Raw genomic sequence first — 15,509 nt, forward strand, 5'->3', positions numbered from 1 at the left:
AGATTTCTGTACTTTAACTCATCACATGCCTTTGATTTGGAATAATGTACATGGACAGATGTATCAGAGATGCCTTAAGGATTAACATGTTTAATGGTTGTGTATATAACACTGATTGTCATCTAATAGCATCAGATGATCAAGGATTCCCCATCATGTTAAGGGGAACCTATATGATAATTTGTCTGAATATTTAACAGCACTGCTGGAATAATAAAACTAATAGGCTATTGTTTACCTCTCTGTGAAATTGTTGCTTTGTACTACAGTTCTTGAAGACAAGACATGTGTTTGTAATAAGTATGTGACCTAGGGGCTATAATAAAAACATTAATTTGAGAAACTAAGCTAATAAGTTATTTTACTTAACTATTTTGTGAAAAATATTTTGTTTCTTGCAGACTTTTGCTTAAGCAGCACATTAAACCATTTTAAACAATTCCATAGAAAAATCTACTATGGTAACCATTTTTTTAACCAAAATACCATAAACCAACTTTAAATAACTAACATAATAATAATAATAATATACATATTTATAAAGTTATAACTTAACATAAATATAACAAATAATTTAATAACATAAAAACTATAATTGTCTCAACTTGATAATGATAAAATATAATAAAATAATAGTTACAACAGTTAGCCTATTGTTTCTACAATCAAATTTTGAAACTTGTACAGGCAATACTGTCATATAAAAGAAAGGAAAAGAAAAGAAACTTAGGCCTATAGAACTCCGAATGTGTTTTTGTTTTACAACAAATGTTTTACGATAGTAACAAAGTTGTTAATAAGTTATAGATCTAGTTATTTCAAGTTATGACATATAGCATGGTTGCCATTTAGTAAAAGCTCATTAAATATTTTATAAACAAAACAAGTCGTACGAACATACAAGATCCTGCAAGCAAATGAAATCGGTGAAAACTACTAATACTAAGATCCTGTAATAAAATATAGATGGCGTAAGCATGACAAAAAGTGAATGCACATGTTTTGTTGTAAAGTGTGTACATTTTTTTTTTTTTTTTTTTTTTTTTTTTTTTGTAGACTACAGCATCTCAGTATCTCTGACTGCTATTCGACGCTCTAGCCCACATGACCGGAAATAAATACGGTTCAGCAGCAGTGAGTTCCCGCGTTTGGCCGGTCTTTCAATCACAAGCGTAAACTTGGACTAGCTGCCAGTCATTCTGGATATGGATGACCTGTATTTAGACAATATTGACGAATTTGTGCATGATCAAAATAAGATCGTAAGTCTTTCTTTACACTGATATCGTTCTTGTCATTTGTAAATGTGAAATTTCGGCTGAGTTACCTGAATGCCTACATGTGGCTGCGTGTTTGTTTACCTGACTGTCCAGCGTTGGGAACCAATACAAATAACGTAACCGATTGATTTTCGTGACCATCGGTTCCGTTAACGGGTTTTTTTCAGCGCAGTCTGATTTTCGAAACAATGACACTTATGCGTCGATTCTTTTTAGTAAATCAACCACATAACAACAACGCGGTCCCACATTGACTGTTAATGAATTAAATCCGACTCTATCGAACCAAGAACGCGTTTTATGTTATGCAGCACTTAATTAGCATGAGAATAAAGCATACGTTTATCTATAAGCTATATTATCTACAAGTCAGCATTTATATTTTGTTTTGCAGGTCACCTACAAATGGCTCAGTTTAACTCTTGGAGTCCACGTGAACACAGCCAAACAGTAAGTCCTGTCCTTTCCATTGAAGCATAATTTTCTTCCTGATAATCTGTTGGAATCACTAGTGTTCATGTCACTTTGTCGCAGAATGTTGTATCATTACTTGGAGCAGAAACGCAGGGAGAGTTCAGGAACTCCCCTTCATGCCACCTACCTTGTATCTGGCAAGTGTGTTGAGAATGGTAGTACGGTAAGGATTGATCATTGCTTCACCATTGTCAAATTAATGTTTCCCTAATTAACGTTATTTTATTAATGTTTACATTAATTAACATTTATTTCCCTTAACTTTTAGTGCTTTTAGCTCTTTCTGGCATTAAAGCTCTTTCTGTCATTTTAGTGCCATAAAGTGTCAGTAGTTCGTGAGGACAAGCTTGATGGTAAGATTACCATATTTGTATCTGTAAATTACAATAAATAGCATTTTATAAATTCAATCATTCTTGGCTCAGAAATTTTGGGCTTCATTAATCTCACACGTCGGGATTTTTTTAAAATTAGTTTTTGTGGTAGCTTACATATATTTTAATTGTTTGGGGGTGATGTACAATATATTTTTAACTTTTTAAATATTTTATTTTAGTATAATTTTTTATATTTACAGTTATGGGGGTTATTTATATTATTTTAATTTATATTTCTATTGATAATTATTACTTTATTTCTCCCTTTTTATTTATAAACTGCGGGAGCAAAAAAAAAAAAACTCATGAAATATTATGTAAATAAGGTTGGCAGTAACCCAAGTGAAATTTCAGGCTGTAAGTCTAATAACATTTAATGTGATTTTCAATTTAAATTTTTATTATTTTTTTTTATTTTTTTACAGCTGTTAAAGCAAAGATGGATGTCACAGTCAGTGTGCATGTCTACAGTGTCCAGAGAGCGGAGCTGAAGGACAGTTCTCCACTTTACAGTACAGATTATGATGCTGTTAAGGAGAACCTAAAGAACTGCAACAAGTAAGTGATCCTCATATAACCTGTAATGCTGCATGAGCATGCATCATATGGGCGACCCCTCTACTAAAGTTCTGTCACGTCCAATATTTCCCCTCTTTCATCAGGTACAGTGCTATACATTGTGCCGCAGCAGTCCCCATGTCATCTGTAGAGCTGCAGAGAGCTCAGGAGGTGGCTTTAGTCACTCCACTGGAGAAGGAAATCAGTAAACCTCGCCTGAATGAAAGCACTTCTGCTACCTCCAAACCTAGTGCTAAGCAGCCCTCAGGCATCATGGGAATGTTTGCAAGCAAAAATGCTTCTAAGAGCCAAGAATCAAACAAGGAAGTGAAAACGGAGCAGAAAGACGATTCTGCCATGGTAAGTGTTTAACTCTATAGTTTAAGGTTGATGATACACTAGATTGTGTGTGAAATTTATAATGGTTTCATATGTTGTAGGTTGAAACATCAAAAACCAAACCGGCCTCTAAAGCGAACCCTATGAGTAACTTCTTTGGAAAGCCTTCCCAAAGTGAGTGTCTTCAATTGTCAAAAAATCGAAACAAATCATAACATACAGTAATAAACAAAACATTTTCCTGTAAAATTTAGAAAAGGTAGATGAAAAACCTAACAAAAGCATCAAAGAAGAGACATATGGCGACTCGGCAACATCAGGTACTGCAAGTATGAAACAGTCACAGTCGTCTCCCGAATCAGAGTTTGCCATTAAAGAGGAACAGTCCAAGGTGTCCAGCGCTTTGAAAGTTGAATCAAAAGACACTCGAAAGTAAGGTTTACAAGGTTTTTTCTTCCCATTGAAATGTGTATATATATATACATAATATTTGCATAAAATGACAACTGTCAAAATTACAAGAAAGATGCCATGTTTTGCCGTGTTTTCAGATAATCTTGTCTTTCACAAAGATAAATGTGCCAAATTCCAGCCTTACTGAAGAACCTCCAGATCATGGTTACACATTACTTTTTTTATTCTGACTGTTCTACTAGCCCGATTACAATCAAATTATCAGAGTCCATGTAAACCCAGCTTGAGTTCCCAACTCGAAGGATTGGTTTTCCTGCAGGGCAATACTCCATGCCAGGCCGATCAAGGTGTGGATGGGAGGACCCACCAGATCAAGACCCTGTCATGGCCAGCCCATTTTCCAGACCTGAACCTCACTGAAAACCTCTGGAATGTGAACAAAAAGGAAGATGGATGGTCATAACCCGTGAAACAAAGCCGAGCTGCTTGAATGCCAGAAGTGCCGGGAGAGGCATAAAGTCACCCAACAGCAATGTGGACAAATGGGAGAGAGCATGCCAAGATGCATGAAAGCTGTGATTGGTGGTTATTCCACCAAATATTGATTTCTTTACTGTTAAAACATTAGTATTGTGTTGTTTAAAAATGAATATCAACTTGTTTTGTTTGCATTATTCTTTGAGTTATGAAAACATGACATCTTTTTTATGACCAGTTGTCATTTTCTGCAAAAAAAAAAAAAGTCTGTAGTTTATAGAATAAAACTAATATTGATTTTACTCACACATACGGTACATATAAATAGTAAATGCAAAGAAACTGCTTATTTTGCAGTATTTGTTTTTTCCAGAGCTGTATGCGTTTGTATAAAATATATACAAAATGTAGTAAATGTAGTATATACATAGCCATTATTTTGCAAATAATGCAACATTAGAAGATTTAATTCAAATTTCCTTAAATAATCTGCATTATGTGTTGTATTTTCCCTTATAAATGTGAACTAAAATATGTTTGTTTTCCCTAAGTAAATCAAAGCGCCCTGAGGTTTTGGACAGTGATGATGAGAAAATGGAGAGCCAGCAGAAGAAGAGACGCCGTATAAAGAAGCCCCAGCCAGACAGCAGTGATGATGAAGGTAGGAAAGAGATAGGGGAAAACAAGAAAAAAAAAAAAAAAACAGGCTCACGTTATGCTTGGTGGATTTGAATCAATCCAGATGAGGTGCTCTGTGACCCAAAATGAAGAAAAACAAAGAAAAAGGTACCCCCTTTAGGCAGAGTGTTGAATAAAATATCAAAATTGCTCTATGACAAACAAAAGCTAATTGATAACATTCATTGTGTTTCTTCTCTTTCTCTTTTCCTCTGTCTGTGTATACACATGTAAATGTACATACATCACACACAGATGTATATATGTGATGGGTCTCTTCTTCCTTCCCTCTTCCAGTTGTGCCAGATTCTCCACCTGTGCCGAACATACAGATTCCCAGCCCCAAAAAACAAGTGAAGAGAGAGTCTGTTTCACACCAAGAAGTAAGCATCACCAACACTTTTTTGGTGATAACACTCCTAAAGTTAGTCCTGCCACAAACTCATTCTATTTGTTAACCTAGACATGCCAAGCCATTCAAACCGAGAAGGTTAGCATGGGCATTTATCTCCTGCTGATAGATAACCAAACTCATTGATGGCCATTCAAAGTTAGCCATCAAACAAAATGTATTTTTTGCAAGTGTGTGCTATTCCCTTGTGACTAATATTGATATACAGGTCACGTTAATTTACATCTCACTTGTGTTTAACATAAAGTAATATTACCATTTAATTATGTTCAGGAGAGCTCAGAAGTGAAGAGGAGGAAAAGGAGGCGTGTTTTAAAGTCTCACACATTTGTTGACGAAGAAGGTTCCTTTGGTAAGTGTAATTTTAGTTGACATGTCTTAAATAGTGGTTGATCTATATGGATTTTTTTGTTGGCCAATACCGATATATATGTTGTCCAGTGGCTGATATACAGTGGCATGAAAAAGTATGTGAACCCCTTGCAGAATCTGTGAAAATTAGAATTATTTTAATAAAATAAGAGGGATAATAAAAAATGCATGTTATTTTTTTAGTACTGTCCTGACTAAGATATTTTACATAAAAGATGTTTGCATTTAGTTCACAAGACAAAACAATAGCTGAATTTATTAAAATAACCCCATTCATAAGTTTGTGAACCATTGAATCTCAAAACTGTATGTGGTTACATGATGATCCACGACTGTTTTTTTGTTTTGTGATGGTTGTTCATGAGTCTCTTGTTTGTCCTGAGCAGTTAAACTGAGCTCTCTTCTTCAGAAAAATCCTCCAGGTCCTGCAGATTCATTAGTTTTCAAGCATTTTTGCATATTTGAACCCTTTCCAGCAGTGACTGTATGATTTTGAGATCCATCTTTTCACACTGAGGACAATTGAGGGACTCAAACACAACTATTAAAAAAGGTTCAAACATTCACTGATGCTCCAGAAGGAAACACGATGCATTAAGAGCTGGGGGGTGAAAACTTTTGAATTCAAATATCAAGGTAAATTGTACTTCATTTTTCTGCCTGGAAACATGCAAGTTTCTTCTGGTGCTTCCGAAGGGCAGTACTAAATGAAAAACAATGATATTTAAACAAAATAAGAAATTGTGACATCTTCATCCTGTTCAAAAGTTTTCACACCCCGACTCTTAATGCATCGTGTTTCCTTCTGGAACATCAGTGAATGTTTGAACCTTTTTTAATAGTTGTGTTTGAGTCCCTCAATTGTCCTCAGTGTGAAAACACAGATCTTAAAATCATAGTCACTGCTGGAAAGGGTTCAAATATGCAAAAATGCTTGAAAACTGATGAATCTGCAGGAGCTGGAGGAATTTTCTGAAGAACAGCTCAGTTTAACTGCTCAGGACAAACAAGAGACTCATGAACAACCATCACAAAACATAAAAACAGTCGTAGATCATCAGGTAACCACACACAGTATTGAGAATCAATGGTTCACATACTTATGAATGGGGTTATTTTAATAAATTCAGCTATTGTTTTGTCTTGTGAACTAAATGCAAACATTTTTATGTAAAATATCTTACAGGACAGGACAGTACTAAACAAAAAATAACATGCATTTTTATTATCCCTCTTATTTTATTAAAATAATTCTCATTTTCACAGATTCTGCAAGGGTTCACATACTTTCTCATGCCACTGTATATCATGACTCTGATTCTGTAGTCCTATTATAGTATTTTTCACAAAGAAATGATTAAAAACATTAATAAAGGAAGAAGTAATAAACAATTTAACATGTAAACTGGTAAGTTTGTGTTGGATATAGTGTGTTAACATAGTTTGAAATCAAGCACAGGGATGCTCCTAATTAACTGGTTAACCGTTAACTGACAGTACTGATTAATACTAGATTAATACTATCATTTAAATTGTTTAAAAGGTAATTAAAATTTTCAAGATATTTAAAAACACTTGCTGCATGGTTAATAATGTGCCACACATAAAATTGCATTTTTGAGACAAAAGTCACATTTTATTACATTCATAAATAATTTAAAATACCTGTAAATTAAGCGAAATGTTATAAACACTATAAACATAGCTGTAGGCTATTTTAGTTCCCCTCACTCCACAACAGATCCTTTTAGATTTAATAGTATTCAGAACAGAACAAGTATGAAAAATAAAAGAAGCTATATAAACATCAAGCCAAAAAAAAAAAATATATATATATATATATATATATATATATATATATATATATATATATTTAAAGTGAAACTGAAACAGAAAACAGCATTGGGCTCATGTAGCCTACCTCTCTCATTCTGCACAAACCCAAATGTTTCCATATTTGGATGCTAAACTAGGCTTTGCACTTCATGCACTTTCCAATATCAAAGTAAAACATTATCCTTTCCATGCACAAAAATGTGCTTTGAATAATAGCACACTGGGGCACACTGAATGCCACAGACTGTACAACAGGCTATTTAAACTGAGCAGTGTAACTTTTTATATATTTGGCTGAAAGTATTTTATTTTGATAATAAACTGGCTGCGATGTCAAGTTAGCAATGCTAGAACTGATGTGTGTGTGTGTGAGCGCACATTAGGCGTCTGCGATTATTTGAATTGTTTCCTTATAATGGCAGAAACTTAAAAAATCCATCATTCATGGTCATAAAGATAAGATGTCATTCAAAACTGTAAAGGGTTTACTTTTTGGTGTGTACACTCACAATAAAGCATTGTGCTTTTGTAAAGTAAAGAAAACAAACAGGATGACACTTTCGGCCATCTCATTTTTCTCTCCGTGAACTTGTGGAGCGTGTCACAAAAATGACCCGAAACTCAGTATACAGTATAGTACTTGTATAGTACTAATCTGTTAATATTCTGTGTTTAAGCCCATTTATGTATATGTATTATTTATATGTATTATTTGTAATCTGTTTTTGCATGTGTGTGATGTGACTCTGTGTGAATCCTTGCATTCTGTTGTTTATGCTGCTATTTGCACATATAAAATTAAACCCCTGGAAATCAAATGTTGGTATTTTTAATGGGTCACAGACTCTTATCCATTCTTATTTAAATTAATTCTAATTTAACAGTCTTGTCAGTTAACGGTTAATGATCAGTTAATGAGCATCAGTTATCTTCAGGGGGGAAAAATGAAAAGAACATCCCTAATTTAAAGATTACACTCACATCTGCGCTCAGTTGCTGGTGTTCTTAGTGCTCTTAAACGTCCTGCTGCTTCCAACACTTATCAGCTAAACAGGAAAAACTTATTGGCTGATGCCAGCCTGGGCAATGTATTAGTTGATCAACTACACATATACATAAACCATCAAATCTGTAATATAATGGACAGTGGTTTTAAAAGTATAAACATCTTTTTGAACAAGTGTTATGGGTTCAGTACAAATTATGTAGTTTTTGTGGCATATTGTCAGTTACCACAGTTATAATTTCTACTCATCCCTCATGATTTTTTTCCCTTGTTAAAATAAGGGATTTGCAATAGAAGTACACATGCCCAGGCTGTAAATATTACAATGCAGTGTTTTAAAAGTATATTTTCTGTGGTAATTTAACTTTATGCTTACCCTTTCTTTCCTATTTAACCAGGGAGATTCCTTTAAATAGCCTTGAATGTAGCAGTGACTGAACTCTCTTTTTACAAGCACATCATTTATGTGTGCTGACAGAAACTCTTGAATCACTGAGTAAATCATAAGTTATATGACAGAAATACAGAGAGCTGACAAGCTATTTGTTCTAAAACCATTTATTTCAGATTTTTTTTACTTAGTTCATGTAAAGGAAGTCTTTGTATTTGAAGACTAAAAGCAGGAATGTTTGTGTCTGATTTCTATAATTCAAGCCACTGGTATTATTTTTGCAGTGTCTAATATTACACATTCCTTAATGCCAGTTTTCTGTTTCTGCACAATAACTCTTTGAAGTGGATATTTTTATTGTATGGTGGAAAAACTCTGTTTATTTGCTGTTACATACATGGTTGACCAGATTAAGTTTTTGAGTAACCAGTCAAGTATCGTTCTGCGCTGCAGTCTACAGAGGCAGTATTTCAAGACATAAGTACAGTAAAAATAAGAAAGCTGTTAATTCCTTAGGTGGCATAATTCATATTTTCTTTAGGCCAAAATGTATGGCAACATCTCTGTAAAAAAGTAAATCCAAGATATAGATTACCACATGCTTCTTGACAGTGTCTCTCTGACATCAATGTATGTTTTCCTAGTGACCGAGAAGGGTTACGTGAGCGAGTCTTACTCTGAGAGTGAAGAGGAGCCTGAACCCAACAGTAAAGCCAAGGACTCAAGTTCACTCAAGCAGTCATTTGGAAAAAGGGAGGAAGAGAAAAAAGAAAAGAGTCAGAAGAAGACCTCTGCTTCTAACAAACCTACAAAGCAGCCATCCATTATGGGATTTTTTCAGAAGAAATGATTTTTTTTTTTTTTTTTTTTTTTCCCTTTCATGGACTTTTAAAGGAATAGTTCACCTGTAAATAAAAATTGTTAATTACTCACCTTCATGTTGTTCCAAAACACACGTGTACTTGCATATATAAAATATACACACACACTCATACACAGGAAAGAAACAGCATAAGGGTGAAGAAATAATGGCAATTTTCATTTTTTGGGTGAACTATTCCTTTTTAAGCTCTTAATATTCATCACTGACTTTCCTATGAACCACATATGTTACAAGCAGGAAATATATTTTGCTTGTCACTGAAAGGCCCTTCAGAGACATTGAAAAGCAGTAAATTTCTGCTTCTACACGAACAACCTTTTGTGCTGACTATCCACTTGAAGGGATAATTCACCCAAAAATGTAAATTCTGTCATCATTTACTCATCCTCAAGTTGTTCCAAAACTGTATGAATTCCTTTCTTCTGCTGAACACAAAAGAAAATATTTTGAAGAATATGGCTAACCAAACAGTTGATGGGGGGGGGAATACTATGGAAGTCAATGGTGCCATCGGCCTGTTTGGTTACCCATATTCAATATGGGTATAAAATATCTTCTTTTGTGTTCTGAGATTTCTTGTTTTGTGAAAAATTCATACAGGTTTGGAAAAACTTGAGAATGAGTAAATGATGACAGAATTTTCATTTTTGGATTAACTATCCCTTTAACTTAACATGCTGGATGTCCTTACTGAAAGCATATGGCCAACCTCCATTACTTGACAATATCTATTTGCTAATTCGTGTTATGTTATTTAGTCATTGTCTGTCCATTTTTAGAATGGACAAAGGAAAATGTTCCTTTTTGTTTGTATTAATATACTTGTAAAAGAAATATAAGTGCTTTAGCCAGAAATTACTCTGACATTCATGAGTTATTAAGTCCATTAAAAAGCCTCTTAATGGTCAAGAAAATGTTTTTCCCTTGCTGTCTTGTTTGGTTCCTGTGAGTCGAGTTGTTTTCTCCTCCGAGCTTCATATTTCTAAATGACATCAGTTTCTGGCACTGTGGTTGTGTTGATCTTGGACATTTCCATTTATCAAAACTAAACTTACTGTGTGGAATGGCATGCCTCTGGAAATGCACATCAAAATCAGTCCAAGCTCTTCTGATCCAGTGCCACAGACATGAAATTGACCGTTTTGTGCCAAGACATTATTCTCCATAAACTCACTTTTTTCCCTGAGGAAAGGCTCCTAAACTTAAGCCTGAGCAAGTGTGTGTGACTGAATGCAAGAACAGAGTGTTCTTTATTTTGTTGTAAAACATTTGTAATTGTACTTTTGAATATGAGGTCCAACAAAAAAGTGAGAATTTCTGTCTGTTTTATACAGTATATTAAAGATTAAGATTTTGTCCTCTTTGTTATTATTTTTATACGTAAAAAAGTAGTGTTTTTTAACTACAATTACCTTGTCCAGATGCATTCTTTAATGTAAAAACAATTTGTTTTTTTTTGTTTTGTGCTGTTAGGTGTTTGCTCATTCCCTTATCTCCCCCCACGCAGGCCTCTCGTTGATGTAGAGTGGGGTAAGGCGCCCATTCTGGATACCTTATCAAACAGCCGTTTAAAATGTTAGGTGCCTCGTTGTCTGAGAAAATCCTTTGCTCGACTGCATAGCTGTTGTTGGAAAAACGCGCCGATGCTTTTGGCTCGCTGATGCTTCGGGAGAGTGCGGGTAACTGTTTCCAGGTTCACCTTTAGTCTTCAAAGGTGCACTTGTTCAGCTACCTGTTTGGATCCTTTTGGTTTCCATATAAACCACTAATACACAGCAATAATGGAACATTTGAGAAAATTAAACTGCATCAAATTAAAAAAGTGCAATTTCCAGCCTGGTTGCCAGTTAGAATACAGGCTACATTATTAGATCATTCTGCTATGATTTACTCAGCCTCATGTCATTTCAAACCCTTTTTTTTTCCTGCAAACAAGAGTATTTTGAAGAAGTTTTTGTCTGTACAATTCATTTTAATGGGGTCCAAAACAACAATTTTATTTTTTTGTCAGTTGTATGGACAACAGACATTTTGATAAATATATTTTATGTTCCACAGAAGAAAGTCATACAGGTTTGGAAAAACATAAGGGTGAGTAAATCATGACAGAAATTTCCTTTTTGGTCCCTTTAAACTGACAGGAATAGTTCACAAAAAAAAAAAAAAAAATGAAAATTCTATCATTTACTCAGCCTCAAGTTGTTCCAAACCTGTATGAGTAAATGACTTTTTTTTTTTTTCCTCCATCATCTGGTGAGCTGCTTTTATAAAAAATATAAAAAGGGTTTCTTTTCCATAAAATAACAACCTTGTGGCATAAGTCATTACTTACCACATCCATTTATGTTAGCAATTCTCCCTATCTTGTTCTGTCCATCCATGTGATTTAACGGTCTTGGCCACCGTACGATTTCAATTAGATTCCTCTTGCATAGCTGCTCAGAAGTGGAATGCATTTTTCAGCCCAGGTGGAATAAATCAATAGACATTTTCAAAATATATCAAGTGAACCCACATTATTAAATTCAAAGTGGCCTTGGGCACTCTGCAAAGACATTAAATACTGTTTGAGTGCTTTATATTTTGCTCCACTGTCTTTTCTGCTCATATAAAAACACACATCTGACAAAATCTGTGTTTTTGGAGGTTTAAGGTATTTCTACCTTAACTCAGGTATTTGACTAACACTATCTGCTCATTACCGAATATTCACATCCCTTAATTAGTTACATATTTTCCCATGTGATCCCTCCCACTTTCCTTTTGCACACTGACCCTGACTGTGGTTGCAATAAGTATCTGAATAGCTTACACTCAAGATGTTTGTCATTTTTACATTTCTTTTGAAATTTTTACAGACCCTCATAAAAGTTTATTAAGTGTAAAACAATTAATACAGAGAATCTGCATCTCTGAAGATGCCTTTTAAGTGCGGGCAGACCTCGCGGGCATGAGAGTCTTGCTTTGTAGATCAATGCCAACAAAGTACATCAAACAGCAATAACTCAAACATTCAGCAGTGATTTATTTTTCTAATCCCCCTCACTTTTCTCATGCAGAGCTCTTAAAGAATAAATCATTGTGCATTAATTGAAAGCAGATTTTTACACACGCTCATCTGACTGGATGATATAACTGCATTTGGCTGAAGGACCACTGTTCTTTGTCAAAACAGGAAAATATGCAGAACATGATTGGAAAAGGCAGAGCCTGCATCACCTTTTTGGGATATGATGTCTTTGGGGTTATTTTTAGGGTGTGGGGTGCCTCACATCTGGACTTGTCTTGTTGAAATCAAGCAAAAAATGTGCATTTTGCTGATTACCAAATGGAACCTGTGCTCTCTTTGCAAATGTCAGTAAATACATCGAAACACTACTCATGTGCTTAGTTGGCATGAATACTAGCCCTGATTATCTCTAAAAGGCTTCACCTCATCATTCATCATTGTGCCACATTAGTTAAGCGGCCATATGACACCCATCCATCATGTCCTGATTTGGCTTAATTACTGTTTTCCATGAAAAGGCTATGCAGTCTGTTCTCACTCAATTTAGTACCCAGGAGTAAATTTAAGCTATATTCATAATACTTTAATTTCGGCAGAAATTTAAGCATACACACTCCTTAGAGGTTCAGTAAAGAGATAATAGAAAGAGATAGTTCACCTAAAAATGAAAATTCGGTCATCATGTACTAACTGTTTTTTGAAACGCATATGTCTTACTTTCTTCTGTGAAACATAAAAAAGAAAAAGGAATTATTTATTGAGGGATTCAAGCTGCTCTTTTCCATACAATGAAAGTGAATGATGACCATGGCTGTCAAGCAAGATTTTCTGGATTTTTCAGCAGTTCAGAGGCAGAAACATATTCGCTGTGGTGGACATTCATCATTCTAATTATTCTAAATGTAAAGGAATAGCACTGTCCACACCACAGCTACAACCATATAGAGAAACAACATCGTTGGGATCACTTTCAGAACATTTTTTTCCCCAGCTGTTCAACGATAAAACATTGACAGCCAATCAGAATTGTTTTTTTTAATTTAACGGATTAGTTCACTTCAGAATTAAAATTTCTTGCTATTTTACTCAACCCATTTACTCAACATCATTTACTCATTCTCAACTTATGTCATCCAAGATGTTTATGTGTCTCTTTCTTCAGTTGAAAAGAAATCAAGTTTTTTTTAGGAAAACATTCCAGGATTAAACTCCATATAGTGGACTTCAGCAGCTACCAACAGGTTGAAGGTCCAAATTGCAGTTTCAATGCAGCTTCAAAGGGCTCTACACAATCCCAGCCAAGGAATAAGGGTCTTATCTAGTGAAAAGACATAATCATGTTGGAAAGGTCACACGTGACGTAGGCGGAAGTATACCGAGCAAGTGTTTACAAAGCGAACATGCAAACACTTAGTCAAACGGACTTTACAAAGAAAAAAAAAAAGGTAAAACAGTGATGTCGGACGATTTTGAAGTTGGAGGAGCAAATGAGATGGAGTTTTTCGCTCTACCGCTGTACTACGTCTGCCTATGTCATGTGTGACCTTTCCAACATGATTACGTAATATGTGGCGCATTTTTAGAAAATGACCGATTGTTTAGCTAGATAAGACCCTTATTCCTTGTCTGGAATCGTGCAGAGCCCTTTGAAGCTGGATTGAAACTGCAATTTGGACCTTCACTTTGGTAGCTGTTGAAGTCCCCAATATGGAGAAAAATCATGGAATGTTTTTTCTCAAAAACCTTAGGGTGCATTCACACTTGTAGTTCGGTTTGTTTGGTCCAGACCAAAGGGGAAAAAGAAATGTAGTCCTGGTCCGATTAGCGTTCAGATTGGCAATTTTATCACCGAACCAAAAGATACCAAACCTTAAGGCATAGGGATACATTCACAACCTGATTGGTCGGATTTTATGACGTATTGTCTATTTTGAGACGGAACTTACCGAACATCCAAAACAATGCTGTTTGCTGAGGTAAATGTGCTTGTTGTGTGTGCGTAGCCTGCATGTGATGGTATTTTGGCCAGTTGGGAACTCTTGAAGAGCTTATAAAATGTGTAAAGTAGTCAAAACAGCGGCGGGAATCCCTCCGTCACACACAAACGATCTGCTGTGAGGAGACGCGCGTCTGATGCCTGTGATGGGCAAACTCGCGACTATGACAAGAAAAACCGACATGTGTGAAGATGCTGTCCTTTTTATGGTATCTACTTCCTGTTTTTGGTTCGTGTAGCATTCATATATCATACGAACCGCACCAGAGTTCGTTTGGAAGCGGACTGAGACCCATCTTTTCAGCGGTCTCTGTCCACTTATTTGGTGCGCACCAGGGTTCGGATGGCAGCGTTCACACATGTTCAAACCGCACTAACCGAGCAATCGCACCAGGGTTCGTTTTAATCGAACCAAACATGACAAGTGTGAACGCACCCTTAATTTCTTTTCGACTGAAGAAAGAAAGACATGAACATCTTGGATCTTGGATGAGTAAATTATCAGGAAATTTTAATTCTGAAGTTAATTAATCCTCTAAGGGCTCACGCATTTAAAATGGCAGACGACATTGTGGAGAAGAAATCACAGAGGAACAGAAAAAGTCAACTCCCCATTACAAGGATACTTTAAAGAAAATGGATATATGGAAAACGGTCATATCCTCAGAATAAATAGTGATAAATGTTAAACATTATCCCAGACTAGCGAACAGCGTAACATAAAAGGTATCAGGTATCCAATGTCTTGCTTCCATTGAAGCTGCGGTGAAAAAGACTAGGCGTTGGTTTTATTCCATTATATTGACTTTTAATATAACATGCTGAGGACATCTGCTGGTTAAAGCCTTGTAAATGCAACACAAACATGTTGTACACTTTGAAACCGCAGCGCGTGAGCTTAGAATAAACAGACCATTATCGTTCGGTGGTGTAGATGCAAATATAGTTATCATTATAGTTATCATTCTTGGTGTGAACTCGAATCCTTTAGAAGATTTGAAATTTT

At 35.3% G+C, this 15,509-nt stretch overlaps 1 protein-coding gene across 1 annotated transcript; it reads left to right on the top strand.

Annotated features, from left to right (window-relative positions):
* The first annotated feature begins 1,121 nt into the window (after window positions 1-1,121).
* Window positions 1,122-10,803, top strand: pold3 (polymerase (DNA-directed), delta 3, accessory subunit). Its single transcript, XM_067375746.1, has 12 exons — window positions 1,122-1,262; window positions 1,675-1,730; window positions 1,815-1,917; window positions 2,068-2,107; window positions 2,557-2,689; window positions 2,794-3,049; window positions 3,130-3,202; window positions 3,283-3,460; window positions 4,471-4,580; window positions 4,895-4,980; window positions 5,283-5,361; window positions 9,259-10,803. Exons 1-12 carry the CDS (start codon window positions 1,206-1,208, stop codon window positions 9,462-9,464), a joined length of 1,377 nt encoding a protein of 458 aa, XP_067231847.1. The 5' UTR covers window positions 1,122-1,205; the 3' UTR covers window positions 9,465-10,803.
* The last annotated feature ends 4,706 nt before the right edge of the window (window positions 10,804-15,509 follow it).

This window comes from Chanodichthys erythropterus, chromosome 22, assembly GCF_024489055.1.
Source record: "Chanodichthys erythropterus isolate Z2021 chromosome 22, ASM2448905v1, whole genome shotgun sequence".
Taxonomy (NCBI): Eukaryota; Metazoa; Chordata; class Actinopteri; order Cypriniformes; family Xenocyprididae; genus Chanodichthys; species Chanodichthys erythropterus.